Source organism: Nothoprocta perdicaria, unplaced genomic scaffold (assembly GCF_003342845.1).
Source record: "Nothoprocta perdicaria isolate Ctin4 unplaced genomic scaffold, notPer1 scaffold_46, whole genome shotgun sequence".
Classification (NCBI taxonomy): domain Eukaryota; kingdom Metazoa; phylum Chordata; class Aves; order Tinamiformes; family Tinamidae; genus Nothoprocta; species Nothoprocta perdicaria.
Window position 1 is genome coordinate 3,074,516 of NW_020455710.1, and position 25,677 is coordinate 3,100,192.

Consider the following 25,677-nt stretch of genomic DNA (forward strand, 5'->3'; position numbering starts at 1 on the left):
TTAACATTATTCATTAGTGTTACTTACCTTTTTTTTTTTCCCCTCCCCTAAGCAAGATGGGTTAGGTTTGCTGAATTTTGAGAGAAGATACCTCTTTGCTAACAGAAAGGTAAAGTCTTCTCTGGGCAAGGTTCTACCATCCACGACATGAAAATGTGAGTTGTAGGAGAAATACACCCTTCCTGTTTGACCAGGACCTTAACACATTGTTACAGTATGTAACAACAAGTAGAAAGACACCAAACATTTAAGTATCTTCTGCTGTAACAAAGCTGAGTAACTCAAAACTTGTAATGTTACATAGTAAAGTACATATATAATAAAAAAAGATAAAACCTTTTAAACCATTGATGCTGTGACAGTGCAAACAGCATACAATTTATTGCTCAACTTCTGCATGGGTACATACATTAAGTACTTAAAAACCATTTTATACAGATTGTTTTGTTGTTAAAGCTCATGTAACAGCTGAGTGAAAATACAATGATATCAATGCTAAAACACTGTAATAAATACAATGGAAATGATAAACTAAGAACTGTCAGTTTGTGGAGGAGCAATTACACTTGTATAAACTAATTACAACTACGGACAAAGCTCTAGGGATGTGGTAGAGCCAGAAACCTACTATATAGTGAAAAGGACAACAACTGGCACCTGTTAACTATGTGGTGCAGTTTAAAATCTGAAGCAAGTGGAGCATGCTACATCAAGCTGTATAACGCATACTGATGCTATAGAAGCAAAGCTTTTACTTCCATCAATGCAGCCAGTTTAAACGCACCAGAAGTTTAATACAGATGTGTAGTGTTGTAGAAGAACTTAAAAACAGGTTGTGTGCTCTGGACTTTAGTACAACACAAATTTGGTAAAAATAAATCAGTTCAGGGAAACTGAAACTATGTGCAAAAAAATTAGAATACATACTGTACAAAGCACCATTACAAAACTCTTTACACCGAGAAATTAAATCCTCTGAAACTCAACTGTGTACTGTATATTTGAAATCTACAAAAGTCACTGTTCATAATTAAACATTCATAATGAAAAGCAACAGCATAAAAACAATGATGTGACATCTTTCTAAAACAGCTAAAGACTGGATGAAGTAAAATCCAGTAAGAGGGATATGTTGAAATAAATATTCACATTAATCATGGGGTGAAAGTCCAAGGTTAAAATGCAATATTAGGCTTAGCACCTTTTGGAGGGGAAAGTAGCTGACATGATCTTGAAATAAAATTTTGCAAAGGAATTAACCGTTTAACATTATTTTTATAAATGTCTGACTAGATGATGAGGTGCTTCAGTTAAAGCTCTCAGTCATTAGAAAGGTAGAAAGGCACTCAAGATAGTTGATATATTCATTCTCATCTGTCAGCTATGGCTAGTCAAATGTAGATTTGTCTAGTTTTGCCTATCATATATTAAATTTACAATATTTATCTTGTGGCATTAAAAAAAATCTCAATGCCACACCAAAACATTTGATAGAACAAACAGATGTACTGCTAAGGCTGCTGTGAAAATGAACAGTAGTTATCAAGTCCTTTATACTGTTCTCTGCAGATCTCACCTCCTCCCTCCTCTAGGGTGGCCATAACGGTGTGTTCAATAAATTTACCAGCTTAAGTAAATAGATGGGGAGAAGGTCCCTGGGTGCTGTGTACAGGTAACACGGGCAGGAGCTGCTACTGTGACAGTAAACAGTGCTGCCCCAGGGATCCTGACCGAGCCCTGACTTCTCCCAACGGCCGGATCTAGCTGGATTTTGCTGAGGAAAGTTGCCTTCCCAATCAGGGCAGCTGAAAAAGCCTTACAGGCAGAGCCGGAGCAGGGCAGAACAAGCTGCCTTGCACAACACTAGGCTTTCTATCCTCTGAACAGTGGTCAGAAGAACCTGGTCTCTGTCAAGGGCAATTCATGTCACTCCTCTAAATCAAAGGAGTGAGAAGAGGCCTCCGGGCATGTCTAGAGCAGTGGTCCCAAACCAGAGGCAGCAGCGCTGAGCAAGAAACACACTGGGCAACATCCTACTTTGCTCTCCCAAACAACTTGGACAAATGTTCGGAAAACAGGCGGACAGCTTCTCTGTAACAGTGTTGCTGGAAAGCCTCGAGGTACCCCAGCTGCAGAAGCAAAGGTACCAGCCATTTTAAATGAGTGCAACAGCCCCTTGAAATTAAGAAAGAGCCTATATATTCCAAAGCCTGGCTCTCAAAGCAAGTTTTTGGCCTTGATGTTTACATCCCTTTGTAGCCTCATGGCTAAGCGGGTCTTTCAGAACAAGCCTTCCAGCAACAGCTGTACCAAAATCAATCGAATGGTTGCGTTTGGCTCACCAGATTCTTACCACAATTCTACAAAAGTAGCTCATTGCCCACTATTCTAATACACAACATCCAGTAGTAGTTTGTTCACTGTAGCAGTCAGATTTGGCAGAACAAAATGAAGTTCAAGCTCCATAGCACAGACAGAAAATCAGCTAGCTCACTGTGTAACTTACGCTGCAACGTGGAACAGCTCTTTATATCCCATTCTCGTACAGACACTAGACTTTCTTCTCATCGGTAGTGTAAAATAGTGCAGATTTGATGATTGATTGTAACCTAAGTTAAGAAACACAACACTGATTGGAAACAAAAGCCACCTATTCCAAACCTCTCACCATTGAGGAGAATGCCACTGTCCATTGAGTAGATTGAGACAGCTACACACCATGAGCAGATCATAACTGAGAATTCCCAAACTTACTTCAAAATTCAATTCCCTCTACTGGTAGTGCATTTTAATCCCCTTTGAATAGATCAACCCATGTTATAATTCATATATATACTTAATTCCATCCCTACAATCAATAAATTATGTGCTTTGAAAACATCACTTTTAAAGCACATTGCATGTATTACAGTTAATACAACTTTTTTTTTTTTAAAACTTTATCACCGTTTTTCCTTAGTTGTAACTTAAAAGCACATGTCATGAGCAGCTAGACAGAGATTAAAACATTATTTTACCTGATAAATCTTTAGCATCAACAAATAGATAATGTGATTTGGCTGCATTCAAACAAACTTTGGTTGACTGGACACGATGGGTTCTGAAATAAGCTGCTGACAGGCTTCCACTGTCAAATACCACCTCATCAGCATGCTTGAAAACTTGAAAAATGCAGTGATAAATTTACAGTCAAAAGCAACAAAAATACTCTTGACAGATTTGTTACAAAAATGCTGTTAAAAAAACCAAATGTCTACCATTCATTAAAAAGGTCTATCCCACATGTTAGAATCATAGAATCCGTTAACACAGCGTTAACACAAGTACTGTACCAAATACAGTATGTGCCACTCAGACTAGAAATTTTGTTTCAAGGAATCTGACAAGTGATATAAATAGGACTCAAAAACATCATATTTGTAATTCATGCTTGAAAAATATAAAAAAGCCCCCTGTGGTAACATTTAAGTTGAATTTACATTGCAGAATATAATGTTTTACTATAAGAAAATGCAGTTAACATGTAAGTGGCTTTAATTAAAAAGATTAATGATTTCTTCAGCCAATTTTATGCAAAGTTAGAATAATCCAAAATACTTTTTTTTCCAAAAAATAGCAGGTATAGATGCTTCAGTATCTTACACTTAAACCAGGCTGAAACGTGACTTGTACCGACTGCTGAAGTTGTGTCTTGGTATCTGAGAATAGAAATCAGGTAGGCAAATATAATAGATCACCTTTTACAAAAATAGTAGTAGTCTTTAAGTATAGAATACTGCTTAACAGTTGAAATGTAGGAAAAGTCAGCATTCTGTATGTTCAAGATATTAGTTTTTAATAGCAGCTGAATGATTCTATAGCAAGAGCCACAGAATCTATTTTCTTGAAAGAAAAAAAAAATCCAAAGTTGTCCTTTCCCTCACAGTGTCCTAGTGTAGAAGAGGGAAAGTTTCCTGTATTTCAAGCATTTCTTGAGTCTTGTCTGAGGGAAGGGCTTTCTGGCTGACAGGAGTATAAATAGAGTCCCAGGTAAGTCTGTGAAGGGTCATTCCACAGCAAACCCACATGTTTCTTCAATGGCAGTTAGCAGCTTCTCATATAGCTTGTCATAGCTTTCATAGGGAGGAATGTCTATTCGATTAAAGCTGTGAATAGAAAGCAGAAATTTCAACTAACTAGAACTTAAGCCTCACGCAGCAAAGATAGGTAACACCTTAACTTATTTTTAACATGAAAAGCCACCAAGCAATATTAACAAGACCAACAGATTTTTATATAAATAAAAGCAATTTGCAGTTTTTACATCCTTACTAATCTATCCTAGATAATATTTATTATCTAAGAGAAAACAAACAAACAAAAAGCTCATATCATATTCCAGGGACTGCAAAGTTGCCTTAACCTGAATGTTCCAATAGAGATGCAGAAAGAAGCCTTACCAGGTATGAGCTTTTGGCAAATTATTAGTGCTGGCATCGATTTGGTGTATTGTAAATAGTCGTGGACCTGCAGCACCTGCCAAACAGAAATAAAACAAAGCAAAACCCACAAAATTCTATTAGTACTGTAGCACATTATAGGAAACTGCTTTATTGCACTGTTTTCTTGTAAAGGAACTAAACCAAGAAAAAGAGACTAGATGTAAGAAAAAGCTGAAATCACATAAGCAGGTAGGAAAAAAATACAGAAAATTCTTAATGCCTATCACGTAGTTTACCACAGAATTCGTATTTGGTTGGAATCAAATTTTTCCACCTACGAAACTGCATTATAGCCAGTGTTTCCCCTGACTAGTTTTCTCACAAGTTGTGAGGGTAAATTAGGGAAACTTTTTTAACACAACAGCATGGTTTGCAAGCAACCAAAGACTTGCTGCAAAAGGGACAGAACTTCAGCTGGAGCTCAGGAAAATGGTGGACTGCTAAGGAAATAATTTCTGATTCCTGGGCCGCTTGTGATGATGAGGCGCCTTTGATAAGAAGATCATGGAAGTCCCTCTGCAGTTAAAGTCACAAGGACACTGCATGTTGGTGTCTTCTTGTCACCAAGATGTTCAGATCATGAGCAATGGTAAAACATAGAAATTAAATAGCAGACTTCCAGGGGGGAAATAGTAAAAAAAAAAAAAAAAAAAAAAAAACACCGCACCACACCATTATTATTCATCAGACCACTAAAAATCCCTCTGAAGAAATAAATTACAGCCAACCAGCTTCATTTTTAGCTAATGTTTCCGTGATGTGTCCTATTGCTTCCCCTACATAGTGACACTGGCAGTCAGTTCTGCGTTACCTTGTAATGCCTTGAAGCCCTGCAGAGGCACTCGGGAGGAGCCAGTCACAAACTGGAGCAGTCGCGCTCTCCTTTCTTCATCAAAAAACTCCACAGCTTTCCAGAACCATTTCACAATGTTGCTGTCTGGGGTACAGTGTTTTAACCTAGTATTTGCCTTCCAGTCGTTAACATCTATTTTTCCCAGTCCACAAATGATGAGCTGTGAATTTAGAATATAAACAAGTACTTTAGCAGTTATCAAACCTATCAAACGGTTTTGGAGCTTGCTAGAAAAATGCTATATTTTGAAAATCAACCTTTTTTTATACTGAAGACAATCAATGCAGAGATATGTTTCCCTTGGTTTTCTTTCTTCATCTTTTACCTTCATGCAATATTGATTTTTTTTTTCCTCAAATCAAATTAAAGTTTCAGCCAATTCATAAGGTAGCGTGAAAGTATCCAGTCAGCTCCATACTGGTAGCACAGATCCTGCCCTTCAGCTCCGAGTGTGTATGCAGGACTGCCGTTTAAAAGTAATACTAATTTCTAAAGCGTAGCTAAGAGGGTAATTTGCCTCACTCAACTGAACTGTGAAAGGAAATATTTTATTGTTGCCACATTTATACATGTAATATAAATCAGATCTAAATGTACATGTACTACATGTTTAATAATGCTGCATGTAATTTAAGTAATTTTTTCCCCTCTGAAGAAAAGCTTTCAGCATGTCTAACTGAAGATCAGCAATCGGTTAACTTTGATAGGAATTTGACTATACAGGTATTTTCTCGTGGCTAAGAATACCAGACCTCCCCCTTTGTATTCTGCATCTGCAAAATGAGTCTAAACTTACAATACGGTCAGCTCACATTGTTGAATGAGAACGTTCAAGATAAAAGAACAGTGGACACCAACACTCGAGTAACAGGGAACAGAAGAAACCATGAATAAGCTATTTTGCAGCCATGTTGTAGGGCAAAGTAAATAAAAAAATAATAACAAAAAAAGCTCTGCACCCGACAGACTATGTATTAGATTTCAATTTTATACCCAAGGATATTTGGACCCTGTCTTGACATTTTGTAGCACATTTGTGGGTGACAGCAGCAGACAGCACCTTTCTTTATGCTGTACTTACAAGGCCAATTCAGACTGATGTAACTCGGCTCTGCAAAACCACATGTAGCGGCCTGCCACCAAAGTCAGCGCCCTGGAAGGGCTGCAAGCAAATGGTGGGAGGTGAAAGGGAGTGACAGACTATTTTTCTGGCAGCACTGAATTTAATTTTGTGGAACTGCACCGTGAGAAATAACACACTGCAGACTCTGCTGCAGTAACACTGCAAAACAATCCGAGGTCACTGCCTGCCCTCCTCAGGAAATTCACCTGTCTTCAGGTTTAGGACACAGTCTCCCCTCTGCTGTGTCCCAAAGATCAGACTGAAATAAGAACTACCGCTCTTGCAGTTGCTATGAAATGTCAGCTTGAGAATCACTTCCAGAGTTCTCCATGAAAGATGCATGCACTGACAGCCTAGAAAAGGACAGTCTTGGAGACTGCAGGACCTGGTGACCTCTTATGTTAACTGTATTTTGTGTAACTTTGCACCTGCAACCTCCCTAAAGCGCTGGGGATACAACTTAGCATGTTACTTAGTCTCAGAAGAATGTTGCAGCCTTTCACTGTTGCACTTGATGACATAACGTAATGTTAGCGTACTGACCTCTAACTCCTTCTCATCAAATGTCTTCAGCAGATGTTGTGGGATTACTTCATTAAACCCCTTCTGTAAAGCCAGAAACTGAGCTTCAATTCCTCGTAAAAATCGCCAGTTCACATAAAGTCTGCAAGCAAGTGCAAATTTGTTTTGTGAAAAATGTATTCACATACAACACACTTGAAAACTACCTAGCCAAAACCTGACCTGACTGCATGAAGCATGTTACAAGAAGCATGTTACAGCCAGATTAGTGCACTCCCACTTGGGGAAAAAACAAAACTAAAACCAAAACGTGACATTTGATTATTTCAAGTGAAAGCACCCTCTCCCAAACAAAAACTTGGGAAAAATATGTTGATAATACCTGACATATTCCTTTTTATTTTCTTCTGTTACTGGGATGCTTTTGCCATTGGGTTTCAGTTCATGCTGAATGATTTCCCCATATGCATTGTGTTCTACACAAAACGTATGGTCCAAGACTCCTGTGATATCATTCTCACTGGTGGAACAAAATAAGCAAGTTACTCAGTGAAAATATACTCTAAAGATACATTACAGCCATCATATATCTAACACATCACAGTTTTCATTAACATTTCAAATTACTGCTCAGAAGCAAAATCCGAACATGGATTTTTTGCTATGTTGTATTTCAGAATCATTTTAATAATGGTTAAATAATATATAATAATAATGCAATACTGTTAATAAAAGACAAAATTAGTATTTCTGAATAATTCAACAGTGTAGAACTCAATGACAGTTTAAAAGTTAATGGAGCTGAACTACTTTATTGTGCACCTAAAAAAGATGCTTTTTAAAGCTGCCTGAGCAGGAGAACAAAATATAATTAATTTCTTTTCATTTGGATTTAGGAATACATATCCTTCTGAAATGGAATTCTAATATTGTAAAACATAATGTACGGTACATACAGTATCCAGACTAAGCTGTTATGAAGATCGGGGTCAACCAATTCCATGTCATCCAAAGTAATTGGCTTCCCTAGCAACTGCTTGTAGAAAGGCAACGTGAAGCCCCCGTCGATATAGTGGCCGTGAAACACAGCCATCCCCATTATCCGGCCCACGAAGTGGAAATATGACAAGTGTTCCTGGAATTGAAAGGAGACACTAAGGCTAATTCAGCTAATTAAGACCTCCAGGTATCTGCTGAACATAAAATTTCAATATAAAGAAAAAAAAATCCAGATTTTTTAAATTTTGTTTTTACACATAGGATACTGCATATATTGCTTCCAGTCCAGAGCTCTTAATAGTAAGAATCAAAATGCAACTTTTCACAAGAGAAACATAAATCAGCATCTTGCAAAATTAAGAACACATTTGATTTTTTTCTTTGATCAGTATTACAAAGAAATTGTCATATCATTGCACACACTCTGTCCCCAGCAATACTACCACAAGAATTAGATTCCTTAGTCCAGAACATTCTCCCCGTATTTAATTTCTAGGCCACAAAAAGATCATTTACAGAACTCATGTTACCAGTCGTACCGGGTTAACTGCAGAGTCGGGGTTGATCTGCAGTGTGTAGATATCATCTCGGGAATATTGGAAGAGACCGTAATATGGATTCAGCATTTCATGGGACAGTAAGTAGAGCCATTCCCTGAAGAAAATAATATATTGCACACTTCAGACAAATGTGTTCTACCCTGAGAATCTGCAAAATAGTATCATTTTTAATCTTACTGTCAAACAAAATAGTGAAGGAAGTTAGCTGCGAGCACGCTTAGGTAAGGCTGAAGTATTTTTACTGGCTCAGTAAACTCCACAGTACCTGACAGCTGGCCTATTTCCCAGCTTTCCAAGATGTTTTTTTTTCCTGGTTACTTATTTCTGAGAGCGTTTCTGATTGTGATTCACAGTATTGTTATTACCAAAGATTTAGCAGAAATTAAGTCAAGGTGCTAGACTGCTGTCTTAGATACTCTTAACCAAGATACTCAAAGAAAAACAAGGGTGAAGTAAAACTTTTAGCAGCCATCTGCAAATTCAAGAAGATACATGAACATATCTTTGAAATGAATACTCGTGCCCTCAGAATGTTATAAAGAAAAACTCACTGAAACAGCATAGCTGTATTGGCATTAGAAGACTATCTAGAAATATAAATTCTTCTAACAGGTGGAGCATATTTTAAATTGATTAAACTAGCATCCATTTTAATCTGTCAATAGAATTTCAGCCACCGCTTTAGCAAATGAAGAGTATCTTGATACAATCCAAAAATTTTACTTTTTATAAACCAAAGTAACCTCATAAGTCACTGACAGACTTTAGCTGACTATAAACTACTGAGTTATAACATTCCCCTTGAAACAGTAGTCAACAATTTGCAAAATTGTGTAATGCTTTCTCTTCGTGTGTGTGCGCATGTGTGTGTTTATATATGTATAGTCTTTGCGTTAGAAGACTGTCTAGAAATATAAATTCTTCTAACATCCAAGCGGTTGGGGGAAAAAAAAAGAAAAAGAAAAAAGAAAAAGAAAAAAAAAACCACAGGGCCGATACAGGGCAGGTTTATGATTCAAAGCTGACCAGGGGCTGGGCTGTTTACCTGGCAACACCTCCATAGTCAAGGCCTTCCTCCCCACGAAACTTTATCATTAATCGTTTCCACAGGTCTTTAGGCCTCATCTTCATGACTTGCCTGTAGGATTCCTGTAACCACACAGCACATTATGTGTTAACTGCTATTTACCAAGAAGAAATGACTACTATTCATTAGAAATGAAAGGGATTCTCAGAGTTGAAGCCCAAAGGAAGTACTGTTTTCAAAGACACTAACCACTCCCTCTCAAATCATACTTCGTTTTCTACAATTGCAGTAACACATGTCAAATAAAAGATAACGTGATAAGAGCCACCTTCTATTAAATTTCCAGGGACGTGCAGTGATCAGAGTACTTCTCACACTGCTAAAAAAAAGTTTCAAATCTGTGCCACTAAAATCATTTTAGTTTGCAAAGACACGCTATTTTTCCAGCCTGAAGGGCCACAGTGGGGCAGCTCCTCTGGGTAGACAGCACACTCGAGTCTCCATGGAGCATGTGAGGAACAGCAGCACCAATGTCACCTCAGGAATCTACAGATATTTAAAGAAAATAATGTTTCTACTAGTAGTACGTCCAGCTTTTTTCATATGTGTTGTCCTGCTGGGAGAAGGAGAAGAGAAAAACAGAGTGCCTAGTCTTAACCTATACCCCGTATTGCTCCCCCAGCTTTTGGCTTTGCAGAAGAGCAGAGAAGTAGGCCTGCCTGGGACCCAACATTCTTAGCCTGTCTTTCAAAAGAGTTTGAAGAGTTTAATAGTTTGCACTGCAGTACAGCTGCTCTAGCCTTCTTTTTTTTTTCCCTTTAGTTGATTAGGAAGTGATCTGACTGCCCCAAAGGGAAGACCAATATAAATCCTTCTTGGCCGGGAAAACAGTGACAAGTATTTTGGGGTTTGAGTTTACGGGTGGGGTGAAAGGTGACGAGAATGGGTGTGAGGGATGACAGAGTCCTCCAGAAGACAGACTGTTCTCCAGCACAAGCCAACAAATTATAACTAGGTTTAATTGATTCAGCAGAATTATCTCATAAAATAAAACACAAAAGGTTACACTCGGAGTGACCAGAAACACCCACAAACCTAGACATTTCATAAAATATGACTTATTAAAAAAATAAGTGCTAAATAATGCAACCTTGCAACATTATATAACAGTTTTCTTATATTCAGCAAGTGAAACATCATCTTCAAATGCACGAACACTTTCCCTGGTCCTCGACACAGTCTGCACAGCCCCGGGGACATGGAAAGCTTTCTTCCTTTATCTCCTCCTCTATGGTGTAAACGCATCTACTTTAAATACGCAACTGCTCTGAACATCCCCTTGAAACGGTTCTTCTTTCCATTCACCACTTGTAAACGTCCAGCTTTACCTCTGGATTTCACAATTTCATCTACTTTAATCTCCTCTTTGGATAATCACGAATAACTCTCCTCTCCATCCCCATTATTTATGGTACTAAATGAGTCGAGTTCTCGAATTACCTCAAAAATCTCTTCCCTGGAGACCTCAATACGACAATGTCCAGCTTGAGGCTGCTGCTGCGACAGCTCCTGCCGCAGGATCTTGAGCTTCTGCACAAGGTCTCGCTTGTACCTCGGCACCGTGAGACACTCGGCCTCATCAGGAAGCTGACACAAGGCCACAACCTGCTGCTGCTGCTGGTGCTGCTGGTCCTTAAGCTGATTCTGGCGGCTGGGAAAAAAAAAAAAATCAACTGTTAGATATGATATACAGATATACAAGTCATACGGTCTCAATTTTCTGCAGTTTTTAAATGTTAGGTCTTCATAACTAAACCAGATTTGTTTTGCTATAGTTATTACTGTGCGTATACTAAAAACATCCAGGTTCACCAAGAAAATAAAAATATAGTCAGGGAGACTTTCCTCTGACTAAAGACATATGTGTCTGTCTGTCTTGGCAACTAGAAGGTGGTTTCAGAGTTTGTTATTTCTATTAGTACTGCTCTGCAAAGTATGTAAAAGGTTACAGCACTAGATAATAAGGTATCATCCATACAATTCTACTACTGAGCTGCTGACGCTGAATTTCTCAGATTCCATTTCCATATTTCCTCGGCGTGTTTTACCTTCCTCCATTTTAAATTCAGGGACCTGCCAAACACTATGCCTCTAATCTACAGTCAATGCCACAGTCTGTTTTAAATGGCTTGTCTGAAAAAGCGCAAGCTACAAAAAGCTGTTTGTTCTGGCAGCTGGGCAGGGACCTTGTCCCTTGTACCTGGCCTAGTCTGGACCACAGGAATGCGGGCAGTTCACATGTAACTAATTGGCACAGATAAACAAGTATTTTTACTAGCAATTCTGAGGGATTTCGTAAAGCTGACCTCTTACTAGAAACTGTAAACTAATCTTGCTGCAGAGATATAAAAGTGCCCTTTCTCATACACAGTGAGTGGATGTTTTTGTATGACCCAGCTTTTTAGGTATGGCATTTCAAAACAACACAGGATAAAAATTGTATTTTACCCAAAACACAAGAAGAAAATTTCTCCATGGAGCCCACTGTAATGCCTGCATAAGCAGGAAGGTGAAAATTCAAGATATTTTTTTCAATGGAATATTAATAGGTTATTTTTTAAATGTCAAAGATGAAAAATATTCAATAGCACCATATGCAATTTTAACTTAGGATGTATTTCAGTCTGTTCTCTATTTTGAAACATGACAGCCACTAGTGGAGGAAAGAAGGTGGTTCCAACAGCTATTCAGCTATTCATCTATTTTTTTTTAATTTAAGGCAAATTAGCAGTATAAAGACAGTACGGCCTATACATAAAAGCAGCTAATGTCAGTCCTGAAGAAAACACTCTCTGAAGTGACATGGATTTAAGAACTATGCACCAGATTAAAACAGTCTAAAATATGCCAGGCCTAGAAGAAAAATAAAACACCATCCTCCACGCTAGACTAAAAATAATCACAGTGTAGCATTAACTAAATAATTTGCAGTGCTTAGAATAATAAAATTAGGTTACCACCCCAAAATTTAATGTCTCAGTTTGTTTTCCAAGCTGGATGAGCACATTTTGCTGTGCACAGAGCCCTCACGATACAGCTAAGAGCTTTTCAGGTGCCATAAACATCGAATGGTATCAGGAACTCTTGGTCAATATTTTAAACAGAACTGGGTAACAAGTCTGATTATTTTCATAGCTTATAATGTAATCACTGGAAAAACAAACTTCTCACTTCAGTAGAAAAGTCTGCATTACTGAAAGTGAACTTTTTGTTATAGCTTTGAACCTAAAACTTTATCCCATCTGTCCCAAACTTTCTCAGATAATTTACAAAATGACAAGCCTATGGAAAATTATTTATATTTATTTTCCACACACACATATATATATTCCCCCCCTGCATATATATATATATATATATATATATATATATAAATATATATTTAAGAGCAAATAAGGAGGTGAATTAAAAAGAATTTTCACATATCCTGTTTGGTGCAATAGAAGAATAAATACCAGAAAAGATCTACGAGCAGCAGACTAAGAGCAGACTTTCCTCATGACACTGCTAGCTGATTTTCTGAAATCTTTCCCTAATGAAAGACAGATGTACAACTGAAAAACTTCAGCAAATCATCTTTAAGGTAAAAAAAATAAATAAATAAATAAAATCACACAATAGGTTGAACTTGAAAATCAAACTGGACTTTGGGGATATTAAGTCAGCTATATCTTGTGTTCTATAAGTGTTCAAGTAGCCACTATATCAACAACATTTAAAAACAAATATATCTCCGAAGCCTTTTTTTTTTTTTTAATTTCGTTCAATTTAACTGATTTTTTTTACAGGTTAGATATTGCTCTGTGGTAGTTGAGAGCATTTGGGATCTTTCTTTGAGTAAAAGATCTAAATCTGAGCTAATTATCTTCTCCAAGCAACTCCTCATTGTTTCTCCCACTTAACACCTACTTATCATTATACAGGTCGTTCCCAGCAGCACCAGAAGGTGTTAACAGGAGAAACAACAGGATCCAATTCCCACAGCACTTGGACAAGCTAATAGCCCTGTCTAGACAAAACAAATATTTTTTTGTTTTTTGCTGTCCATTTTTAATAGAAAGCTTTCCAGTATCAAATGAGTGATGGGGAAATTAAAACAGGAGCCAGAATCCATTTGAGTCCCCTCTCCCTTTTTACATATAACATAAAAATACTTCAGATTGGAGATCCATCAAAAAAATCAACACTAAGGTGGCTGGTATCTGCAGAAAAAAAAGAGGTTTTTTTTTTTTGTTTTTTTTTTTTTTAATTTGGTAAAAAACATGATTTTAACAAGAAATTTTCTTTATTTTCAGAACATCTCAGCTAGTCTTCCGCTATAACTGAAGGCTGGGCCTGATGATATCCTTCCATCTATAAGAATAGCTGAGAATAGCTGAGGGCTCCCTTGTATAATCCATCAGTATCTTATTTCAATAGCTATCAAATGCAACATGATATTTTAAAATGAATACTCCACAACTAAAAGCTCTAAAAAGTAAAGAAAAAGTGCAAAGGAAAGAGTCTCTTTGGTTGTTGGGAAAAATTCCATGACCAAACTTTTCCATGGAGAGACACTGGCTTCGCCCCCTGCCCCAGGGCATCACAACAGCCACATCCCTGTCAAAATGCTGTTGGATTTTGCTGCTGCTGTTTTCAATACAAGAACAAGCAAACGTTCTTACTCTGGTACACAGAGTAAGCTGGTTGTATTTTAAAGAACACTTCTACTGTGCTCTAAACAATGTTGAATGATAAAAGACACCTGGATCTACGTCTAACACCCCTCAAGAGTCATTTTCTTCTGAATATTCAACACGTGCTGGACACTTTTGACTTACTTTAAGACTAAATGCAAGTTAGCAGATAGCCGTGGATCTGTAAACTGCGTTGTTCTGTTGTTATGGTCTACAAAATAAACCCTGCCTGTTGCTGTATTTCGGATCTCCCATCCAGGAGGCAGTGGACCAAGCTCTTCACAATTGATGTTGCTAAGATCCCTGTGAAAACAAATATAAAATGAAAAATACCTCAGCATTTGGCCTCCGAGCCAAACAAGCGTAAATGTAACAGAACAATTCCATGCAGTCTGAGAAAATGTATTGTTTCAGAAACCTGAGCTGTTCAGCTGGAATTGCTGCTCCCAAGGTACAATCCCACCAAAGAAAACTCATCCACCCCCCGGCATGTGATTTGTGGAATGAGAATTCCTATCAAATAACCTTTGCTTTTATAAAATAGCGATGTAAAATAGAAATGTTACGTTAATACAGGCTTAAAACAAAAGCAAAAGCCAATGCCATATTTGCCAAATGGAACTGCACTTCTACATCAATTTAGACAGCAAACATCTTTTAAAACGGCATTAGTCATGTAAGAAACTCTGAATCACACTTTAAAGACTCCTATAAAACAAAACTATATTTCTGAACACTTATACTTTTCATTAAGACTTATGCACAGGAGATGTGCTTAGGCCACAAACAATTTCTGCCCCAAAATCTCAAGTGCTAGTGGGAAGCAAGCAACTCGACCAAAATATTTCAAATAAAAGACCATCTGAAGACTACTTGGCTCTGCACTAATTAATGCACAGAAATTTGCTTTTAAGTACAACCTATTGAAACCAGAAGGATGTTGCTTCATTTTGGAGATTCATATAAGAAACTAATCAGCATGTTTTTAATGTACTTTTATTGATTTTGTGTGTACATATGTGTAAGCCTCGTATCAAGCTGTCTCTTTTACTCCCCACGTGCGGCTGATGATCTGTATAATCTGTATGATGAGATGGATGAGATACTGATTCTAAATGTCTTAGAAATTGCAGATGAAAAACTCTTGGATTGCATTTTCCATTTCTCTACCAGCGTAAGGCTGTTCTTTAGAATACATTTTTTTTTAGCACTTTAATTTTAATTTTAGTTTAAGTCCATAATTCTACTCAACAGCTCACAATGCCACATTGTGGAAATGGATATTGTGGATTTTACCACAATATTCCTTAAAGTTTTCTGAAAGTTTTCCCTCTTGATTTCACTACTCCTACATACATTACTCTCCGTCCCAAGAAGTATTTTGTATTCTGCCAGGATGCTTCAGATTTAATTTCTTCTAAGGGCTGAGATAGTTGTAACAGATGCAGCAGTTTGAGGGTTCCCCTCCTTACACCCAGGTCAACACTTCCTCAGCTGCTTTACCTGTTTGCTTCTCTCCTGCATTCTTTTTTTCTCACCATTTATATACTGCTAATAAGGTGCTTCAAAGCACAAATGATGTTCTAAGAACATCTATGATAAAGTCCATAAAAAAATCAATTCCTGCTCTGTATGGGAAGCCTCTAGAAATAAAGTCATTTTTAGATGTTTGCTACGAAAAGGAAAAATTTGTCTGGGGGAAAAAGAAAAAAAAAGTCAGGAACTTTAAACATATGTCACCACTTCAACTTCCAGGATGTTTATGTCCTACTGCCTCCCATTAGTGGCCAGCAGTGAGAAACATAACACTGGACAGAGAACTCTGAGGGGAGTTGCAGTAATTTTTCTATTCGATAAAATAATTTCTAATTGATGTCTTATGGATGCAATCATTCTTTCCTTACCTAGGAACTCTTGGATCATGCCACGTGCTAACACCAGTCTGAGTATGTAGAAAATAGACCTGACCTTGCTGAGTAGTCCTTTGCTCTGTGAAATCAAGATAAAGTAATAAGAACAACAACAACAAAAAATACAATACAAACACACTTGAAGACTGATTCTTCAAGCTAAGATTCAAAGGATCTTACATACAAGAGCAAGAGAGAATCCAGTTTCCCAGTGCCTGGGAAGATCTGCAATTAACAATTTCTAATTTGCCTACCATATCCTTCAGGTAGATCAGGAGGAGTGTGCAAATGTGTCCTGCTCATGTAATTTCTGTGTCTTTGTGACCTGACTCTCCTCTCTGCCACTCGTGGGTCTGACGACTGCCCACATGTTGCGCCATTCGTTCCTGTAATTGGAGTGTTCTCATCCACAAAACAGCTTAGAGGCCTTCCTGGACTGGAATATTCAGACGCTGGCCTGGCGAGGCAGGGAAAGGAAAGAAAAATAAACAACATGAAAAGTATTTGCCTTTCCTACCTGAGAAATTAAAAGTTTCTAACATTATACTTTAAATAATCTAAAACACCTTGCAAAGAAACATGTGTGTGCAACAAACAAAAGTAGTGCTTTCTGCAGCCAGTTTCACTGAACACGCGAGTGGAGTGAGACACCTTTCAAGGCAAGATTGCCTCCCTTCCCCTTAAAATAGATGCACTTTCAACTAAGAAATTTACCTAATTTGTTACAGGGCACTGGACAATATAGTTTACAGGAGCTTCTGCTAAGGATATTGGAAAAACTTACTGGACTGCAGAAGGCAGCAGTTGACTCATCCGGCAGGATACCTTGACTATAAGCAAGAAGCTTTTATGCCAAAAGAATTTTTTTTCTTTTATTTGGGTTCATCCCAAAGTGGTCAGTAAACCTTTTTATCTAACTTGGGTTTAGCCTGGCACTTAATAGGTGATGCTGGAATGCTTAGTAGATGATGTTGTAGCATCAAGATCATATCAAACACTCACATGAATAAGTTGCAACTTAAAAAAACAGAAGTATGAGACTAAAATTATTTTTTGATGAGGGACTCACAACTCAAACTTTCTCACCTTGACTTTGTAAAATCAAGGAAGTCTGGTCTTGTATTCCTAAGAACACAAGGAACCCTGTATATTCAAGAACCCTTGTATTCTTACAAAAGAGTAGTAGGTGAGCATGATGAAAAGGGCTATTTGAGATAGAAACAGTTGCTCTTGGTAGCTTGACTGAAAATGGAAACACTGAGTTATATGGTTCTGTATCTCAGTGCTGCTTTCAAAAGAATCTTAAAAAGGTTAAAGAGGATTTATAAGACTGCAGTAAATCCCCTAGAACAAATTACATGTTTTAGATTTTTCTATTGTAAATGTGTCTGGAGCTTAGTGTCTAGAGGTTAGATATTTTAACGGACCAGGAAAAATATAGATTATTAAAAAAAATCAGCACCTTCAGTCACTTGAAAATATTTATCAGAGCTGGCAACATTAGCAGTATACAATTATTTCAAGTCAAATGCAACTATAGTTTAAAGCTGTACTTTCTGTGTAGCTATATTTGACTCAACAATTCACGCAGAGTGTCAAAACAAACTTCTGCAAATAATTTCTTACCGTGTTGGTCTTTCCCACTGAGTTGTTCTTGTAATATGATTTAAGTATTGGATCCTTCCAGAAGCAGTCCTCCGCTCCTCCCACCTAGATTCCAGACATTGAGAGATAAGGCCATGAGTGGTATTTTCAGGAAATTAGGGCACAAAATGTTTCCAACATAAATGCCAACTCAGGAAGACTTTTACTATTATGAATCATGCTAGCTCAACAAGGTAGCAGGAAACAAGGAAAAGTTCAAGTTAGAATTAATTTTGTGCGTTTTTCCCTTTTCCTCATATTATTAACAATATCCCACCATCACATTCAATAACTACAATATCCCACCATCACATTCAATAACTACAATATCTCACCATCACATTCAATAGCTAGAATTATAATTAAACTCAATAACAATATAAAGAAATTTACCTAAGACATGTTCATTACTGCATTCCATGTTTTTAACAACTTGTCTCAGTAAAAGCTATCATATCATTGTTCTGCACTATACTTGCTTTTCATTAAAAAGTCACTTTTAAGTAGTTTATCAATTCTATAATTTGAAAGATCTATGATTTGTTAAAAAAATATATTTTCTTTAATACACGCACTCATCATTCTACCTCTTTTTCTTTTCCTCAAGGAGAGAGAAGCCATGGGTCAAATTATTAACCATTCCTTGTAGCCTTCTAAATTTTGTAAGCAGCTGCCTTATCTCCTGCTTCTAAATTAAAAATTCTATGACTCAAAGTGTTGGAATAAAAATAAATAACCTATTTTTACTTTTACTTCTCATTATTGCAAAAGTCTGTGGTATGGACTGTTTTTGTATTTATATCACACCAGTATCAGCTTACCCATCTGGTAAATCATTATCAAACAAACGACTGCAATCCACAACTTGTCCTCCTGTGCCTATTCGGTCTCGGGACTGAAGACTTACTATTAAGATAATAAAAGAATTACTAAGAATACAACACCTGAATACAAATATATTTATATCTGAAAGAGACTGGTACAACTTGGAGGACTAAACTGAACCAAATTGTGGATATTTTTTTCTTTCCACAAATCAAAGAAAATTTAGGCAGAAATAGGGTATATTTTCACACACACAATTCTCTGCACACTACTTCAAAAAAAGCTGTCTTAAAGTTGATGAATATAAGAAAAGTCCACAGAAGCTGTCCTTAACCTTCTCCATAGGAAGCAGACGGCAATGTAACAAAACTGAAGGGTTTGTCTGGTGGCAACAGGATGGCTCAATAGCTAGAAATGACTGGGACAGGAAGAGGGATAGTGTAATGCTAGTGTCAGGCTTCTGTGCTAACAGGAAGGAAACACTGATTATAGAAAGCTCTAAAACACTAAGATTCTCCTATGCTTTTGATTTCTTTCCACGTATTTGGTATGCACATGAGGTTCAGAGCACACACCACACACAAAAACAAGCAAAATGTAAATGCTATAAGCACTATGGAGCTTTATCAGCTCCTTTCAGACACAGAAATCAAATTCAATTGTTTCACACAAAGCAGCAATCTGCACCCTGAATAACCCTCAACATCTGTTTTTAAAAAAATAAAAAATAAAAAAACATAAACACCACCACCACCCGATTAGAATTTTTACGTGTTCTATTCTAACAGATATTTGTGCCTCAAGCTCTTTTACTGAAACTATGAAAACAAAGATTTTCTTGGACCGCTTTTGCTTCTAATGCCTGAATTTGCAAGCATCCAATCTGATAGTTTATGGTATTGGTGTTCCTGGTTTATTTTATTTTATTTTTTAAATGATAAAAGGATTACACTAAACCAAAAGCTAAATATGAGCCATGGCACTAATGGACTTTGGACACTGTTCAAGCCCTGCCTGACACAAAATGAAGTAAGATTTACAGACTTAAATCTAGACCCAACCAGGTATTTGTCAAGATCCCAATGGTACAAAGGATTTAGTGGTACAGGTAAATTTTGGTGAAGAGACCAAGTGCTGAGCACCACCACCAAGGTGTATTGAAGCTGACAATTTTGAGCCTTCAAGAGACTGAAATAAGGAGTCGCACGGTGCCTGCTTGCTACATTCCTAAACAATACTTAATTCTTACTCTTCCATGAGCACTAATATTACAAGGCAACTCTCCCCTAGAGTGAAAGGCACCTTAAATTCAATTGAGAATAATAATTAAAAAAACCCATAGCTGTATTTATTCCGCAACAAACCCACACATGATAAGTTCACATTGCTGAATGTAGGCAAGGTTTGGCAAGCAATACGCACAGACAAAAATGAAACTAAACAAAGGCAATTACCTCCTCTTTGCCTACGTGAGGACCAAAATTTGTGCCCGGCTTCATTTTGTAATGAGTAAGGACTGTTTTTTTTCTGCACCGCCACATCAGAAATAAAATGGTGGCACAGAAGAGAGCTGCAAGATTAAGACACAATTCAGGTGCCCTTTGTATCCACTACTCACAAGTGTCCCCTTCTCTTCCCCCCTTCGATGATAGACTCGGGTATTTCCAATAAAGATCCCTTTGCTCCCTGTCTCATGTTATGCAGGCATTCCCACTGCGCACTTGATTTGTAAGGTTATCAACTGTCAAATATATCAATTCTATATTAATAGACTAGGCTTTTTTCCAGTCTTACACAGCCTTTTAACTAGTCCATCATTTTAACATTAGGAATATATTTAGATTGTTTTCTCTCTCTCTCTCTCTCTCTCTCTGCTATTTTACCATTTTTAATCACAATTTCTTTACATTGAACCACAGCAGTGAAATTACCTACTCTTACTGAGTGCCACTCACTCATTCACCAAAATTACTTTAGTGAAGAAAGACTGAATTATAAGGACATGAGTAATGACATGAATAACTTTGATAAAAAAAAAAAAAAAAAAAAAAAAAAAAAAAAAAAAAAAAAAAAAAAAAAAAAAAAAAAAAAAAAAAAAAGGACAGGAGTCTCTGGACCCTTCCCATGAATTTGTTACATTAAACCAAAGCAATGACTGAGGAAACTCAGCCTTAACAGCAACAGCTCAAAGCAAAGCACATGTATTTTGCTCTGTCCTGACGAGTTGTGTTACCGCGTTGTGATTTGGGGATGTTTGGGTTATAAGGGCCCAAACGGAGGTGTCTCGGTGGAGCTGGCCGCTGCGGGTCCGAGGGCAGCACGTGAGCACAGGCCTGCGGCCCGGCTGAGGCGCTGCGGACACAGGGATCCCCATCCCCGGAACAGGCCTGGAAGGGCCCTCGCCAGCTGTGCTCCAGGTTTCCTCTTCCAAGGAAGCCCATGAGTAAAACGAGCAGGGATGGTCAAGGAACAAAACGAAAAGCGAGCCAAGCTGACAACACAAGGCAGCCCGCCTAAAGGGCTGTTTCATCTTCCTTGGTTCTGCGTAAGCTTATATGGAAAAAACAAAGGCCCAGAACGGTCCAAAGCATCAGCAAGGCCCTTACAATCTCACATTTCTACCAGTATTTGACCTTAGTGTGGCACCTTAATCCCATCTTAATGCTTTGCAAACCCTTGCAGATCAGATGCTAGACAGCTGGTTAAAACAACACACAGAGTCATAGGAGTTATTCAGCAGAGCACTTTGTAGAAAGCGAAGAAATGCACTGAGGTCCGTACTTTGTGCCTGGCTTTTCAATATTTTTACTTGGCTGATGATACAGGGATATTGTGTGCATATTATCTGAGATGATATAGGGACATTGTGTGCATATTATCCGAATAAAAAGACTGAGCATGCAAGTCCACTTTTCTTTTTTCTCCTCCCATTCTCCTTATCTTGATTGCTATCTCTGTGACTTCTGAAGTTATCCGCTCTGAGAAATGCTGCCCTCTGAAATGCCTCAGAACTCAGACACTGACAGAACATTTACTAAGTTGTTTGTCTTTATTTTTCAGTTTGTCTACTTCAAGGTGTTATTTTTAATTCTGAAATTATTTAAGGTTTATCAGGTAACATAATGACAAAGCATTGTTACTGAGACTGGTGAGATCTGTCAGTAATGCATGAAAATGCAAAATGAATCGGCAAAGTCATCCTAAACAACAAGTAGTTCTTGCTACAGCAGAATGTTTTACTCTTACATAAAGCCCACAGTAAGCCCCTCTTTGCAAAATGTTTCAATGGCCCAGGAACTTGTCATTTTGTTATGGGGAGTTAAGACTCAAGTTGCCACCATTTTTCAGGGCAAAATTCAAGATAGCATTCTTTCTAGGTAAGTCTCATCTCATCTATAGTTTTATCCATCTCAAGTCAGTATTATGATAGATTACAATATCTCGTAAGCAACATTACACTATTGGGGTCTTAATTTTATTTTAATAGTTCTGTACATACAAGCTTCTAGGTTGCGTTCCAAATGGCTCTGGCACTAAGCATCACATTTGAAAATAAAGTCTGGAAAGATTAAATTTAGGAAGGTAATCCTACAACTACAATTAAGCTCAACGTGAACTAAAAACTAAAAGGCCTCACTTACCTACTATCTGTCCTCTAACAGTGTCGTTGTCATTAGGCCCAAGCTTGCACAGATCCAATCTCTGATCTATAAAACCAGGAAACAAAGTGTAAACCTTCAATTTTTTGTTGCCTTTGAACATCATACTGAAGCACCATCAGAACAAACTTTTGCCTAATAAGATTATTAAGACTTGAAGAAACAGAGAAAAAAAGCAAAAGTAAAAATTCTTAAATCAGGACATAGCTTGCATAATTCTAAAGCAGAAATAAAACTATGAGGACTTTTGCTGAAACAAGTTACCAGACCTGCCCCAATACCACAGAGCATTGAGGCAAAGGAATTGAGAAGTCAAAGATAAGCTAGCATTAAGTGACATTAACTAAGCTAACCTTAGCCACAAAGCAACATTGCAAATGGAATATACAAGCTTCAGAAAACAAAAACAAACCCAGTGTCAACTGTCACTTTTCTAAAAATTGCGTGCATAGAAGTTTGCTCGGAAAGAGAAGAAATATCAGTGTTTAGCTTACTTACAACCAGTGTCTTTAAGGCGGTTGATTGCATTTGAAAGAAGCCTCACACAACCCAGAAAACCAGCTCCCTGCTTTTTATGAATTTTCTTGTGATTCCACACGCTGATCGTTATTGAATCCGATTTCCCAATATATCTGAAAATGTGGAAAAGAGCACTGTGAATGACACTTCCCAAATACCTTGAAGACACCCCAGAACTCATGAAGGGGAGAGGGAAAAACCAGCCTTGACAATAAAAATTTAAAGCACACACTATTGTCAAAAGAGAGTAAAAATTCAGAGACATCTCAATGACTGTATGACTTATGAAGGGATCTACCTAAAAGCATGACTGTGGGGAAGGGTATTCACGTGAAGGCTCCCTCGGTCTTCAAGTTAAAGATGGAATCCAAAGTCTACTGAAATCCACTTAGAACGGTCACATGGATTTCGGCAGACTCTGGACTGGGTCTCAGGACCACCTCTCCTCACGCAGCCGTGACCATGCTTGCATTCATGCCCTCCTCCAGGCTCATGGGAAGCAATGGCAATGCTTGGGGCAGCATGTGGTCGTTCGCAGCGCTAGCAAGCAAAGTAGCTCAAATGCCATGGGAGAAACTATCGCTTCAGCATCTTTTCGCGGCACTCCGTCTGCTGCTTCCTTCCAACCACCTGGACTGCAAGTTGCTCTGGCTTAGTGCTCTTTTGCTGAGCACTCAAGGAGAAAAAGGTAAACCTAATTACCTGCAATTAATGAACATTTGGGAAGCTAATTTACTATTAAGAAAGCTCCAGACAGCCCCAGGTTTTAACACACATTCTGTACTGTGAATGTGACCCATCACAACTGGTTCCTATGGTACCTCAGCTGAGAAGCGCCACATTCCTGTAAATCACCTATTGTCAGGACCACCATGGAAATACTTTGCAAAATCCTGACTCGCATTACTTGAACTTGAGGAAATCCTAACACTGCAGGCTATTTTATTTTTGCTTTTGTTTGAAGCTTTGATCTTCAGAAGCATTTAACTTGTAAACTAGTTTCCGAAACTTTCAAAAAGCAATTCCAAAATTCTCGAGATGCCAGCAGCTGCATACATTCTCTGTCTGTGCATTGACAACACTTCTAAGCAGAAATGAAAGGTTCCGAATAATACAGTTACTTTAACTTAAGGAAAACAAATTTGTTACTGTGGTTTTGATGCTGAAAAGTGCTTAGTTCTCCAAAAGTTCCAGCTCTCTGTTCCCAGATGAGACATTTGGCCTTCTCTAATTTAATTCCAAGAATTATGTTTGACTTCTGAAGGAAAACTAATCAAGCAACTTGATTCACCTCTAAATATATCTCCCCCATCAACTCAAAATTTGTTAGCTTTAAATCATCTCAATGCTATTTTCATAAAGATAGAAATGATACTGTCAAGGTTGGCAAACCAAACGATTGAACTACCTTGCAGGATTTAAAATGACAGCTGTGATCACGTAAGTCCTCAATTAACACTTTTCACCTTTTTCCTTTATTGTATAAACTGAAAACTCAAAAAGCTGAACTTGGACAACTTCTTTTTACCACCTGCAGATAGAGGCTGACCCAAAAAGCAGAACAGAAAAACAAGACTGTAGGCACATACCCATGTGCACGGGTTAAAATAACCAGTGCACATTTTACAAAAAATGCACATAAAAACAAACCCAAAGTTTTGAAAAACTAAACTGATTATGTAATATTAATACAGATCAGATTTTTGGCCTTACAACCTTGACAATGCCGATTTTGAATAGAGAAACAAGAGATGAAGATGGGTATTCACGTGCACAGTTGCAGTCTACAATGTTTCATGTACTTAAAATAAATTCTTATGAGAACAAGGTTAGGTGCACTTAAAAATAAAGACTTTTCATGACCTGTCTTGAATTTTCCAGTTTTCCTTGTTGCTTTAAGAAAGTCAGAGGCATATGGTTAATCACAATTTCATAACAGAACAGTTTGAATAATACGTAGAACAGCTGAATATACAATACACTTTCCAAGAATTACTGTAACACTTCAGGGTGAGGTACTCATGGGTGAGACGCAGACAGTAAACCATCCATACCAAACAGGTGAGGACTTCCATATTACTACTAACCTGCACTGCTGTTAGTGGCAGAAGTCCTGGCCAATTCACATATTTGAAGAAAAACAACAAAACAGGCTGTGTTTTCCATACATACATATATATATGTATGTATATATATATGTATATGTGTATATATATCCCCAATATAAAATCCAGTAATCCAATATAAAAATCCAAATATATATATATATATATATATATATTCCCCAGGGGAAAAAAAAGACAATGATTTCTAGTTGGCTTTTTGAAAATGCTTCATCTCTCTTTCTGTGTGATTTCAGGCATGAAAATATATAGTTATATTTAAAAAGTGAATGTAGGTCTATGTTGGCCTTTCAATTCATTTACTGGGTAAGTTACATTTGTTTTATATCATCTGAAAAAGCTTAAAAGATTTTAATCAAATTTTAAACACAAGGAAAATCATCATTTTATCTATTAAAAAAATAAATCCCTGTCAAAGGAGCATTTCCTTGTGAGTCAATATGCCACATTCAGGCAGGCTGGATACCAAGCGATTTTTCATCTCCGTACCACTCTACGTGCTTTCCCTGAAGAGTTCAGCTGGGTAGAAAAAAGCAGAATGAAGAAAGTGGAAAAAACATATATTCCTGAAATAAAACATCTCTGCCTGATGCTGAGCCAGATGCACTCCCTCCAGAAAGAGGGAAAAATGCAACATCAAGAGCAATGAACGCAGGCCTGGAAGCCAGGAATTCCCAGTTGCTAATCCATGCTGTC

The 25,677-nt window shown here is 37.6% G+C and overlaps 1 protein-coding gene across 3 annotated transcripts in view; it reads right to left on the reverse strand.

Moving 5' to 3' along the window:
* Positions 1-625: 625 nt before the first annotated feature.
* SMURF2 (SMAD specific E3 ubiquitin protein ligase 2) overlaps positions 626-25,677 on the reverse strand; it is a 50,775-nt gene continuing 25,723 nt past the window's right edge. For 2 of the 3 annotated variants that reach the window (XM_026046868.1, XM_026046869.1), the window contains exons 4-19: positions 22,838-22,971; positions 22,322-22,387; positions 18,677-18,761; positions 17,838-17,921; positions 16,466-16,668; positions 16,206-16,290; positions 14,446-14,604; positions 11,066-11,276; positions 9,584-9,687; positions 8,518-8,632; positions 7,936-8,114; positions 7,362-7,499; positions 7,001-7,121; positions 5,293-5,494; positions 4,440-4,515; positions 626-4,145 (exon numbers count right to left, since the gene is read on the reverse strand). In XM_026046868.1, the coding sequence (XP_025902653.1) occupies positions 4,046-4,145; positions 4,440-4,515; positions 5,293-5,494; positions 7,001-7,121; positions 7,362-7,499; positions 7,936-8,114; positions 8,518-8,632; positions 9,584-9,687; positions 11,066-11,276; positions 14,446-14,604; positions 16,206-16,290; positions 16,466-16,668; positions 17,838-17,921; positions 18,677-18,761; positions 22,322-22,387; positions 22,838-22,971 (2,062 nt within the window). In that variant the 3' untranslated portion in view covers positions 626-4,045. Of the gene's footprint in view, positions 4,146-4,439; positions 4,516-5,292; positions 5,495-7,000; positions 7,122-7,361; positions 7,500-7,935; positions 8,115-8,517; positions 8,633-9,583; positions 9,688-11,065; positions 11,277-14,445; positions 14,605-16,205; positions 16,291-16,465; positions 16,669-17,837; positions 17,922-18,676; positions 18,762-22,321; positions 22,388-22,837; positions 22,972-24,721; positions 24,738-25,677 lie in introns of those variants that run through there. The other variant, XM_026046870.1, reaches the window with a different exon arrangement.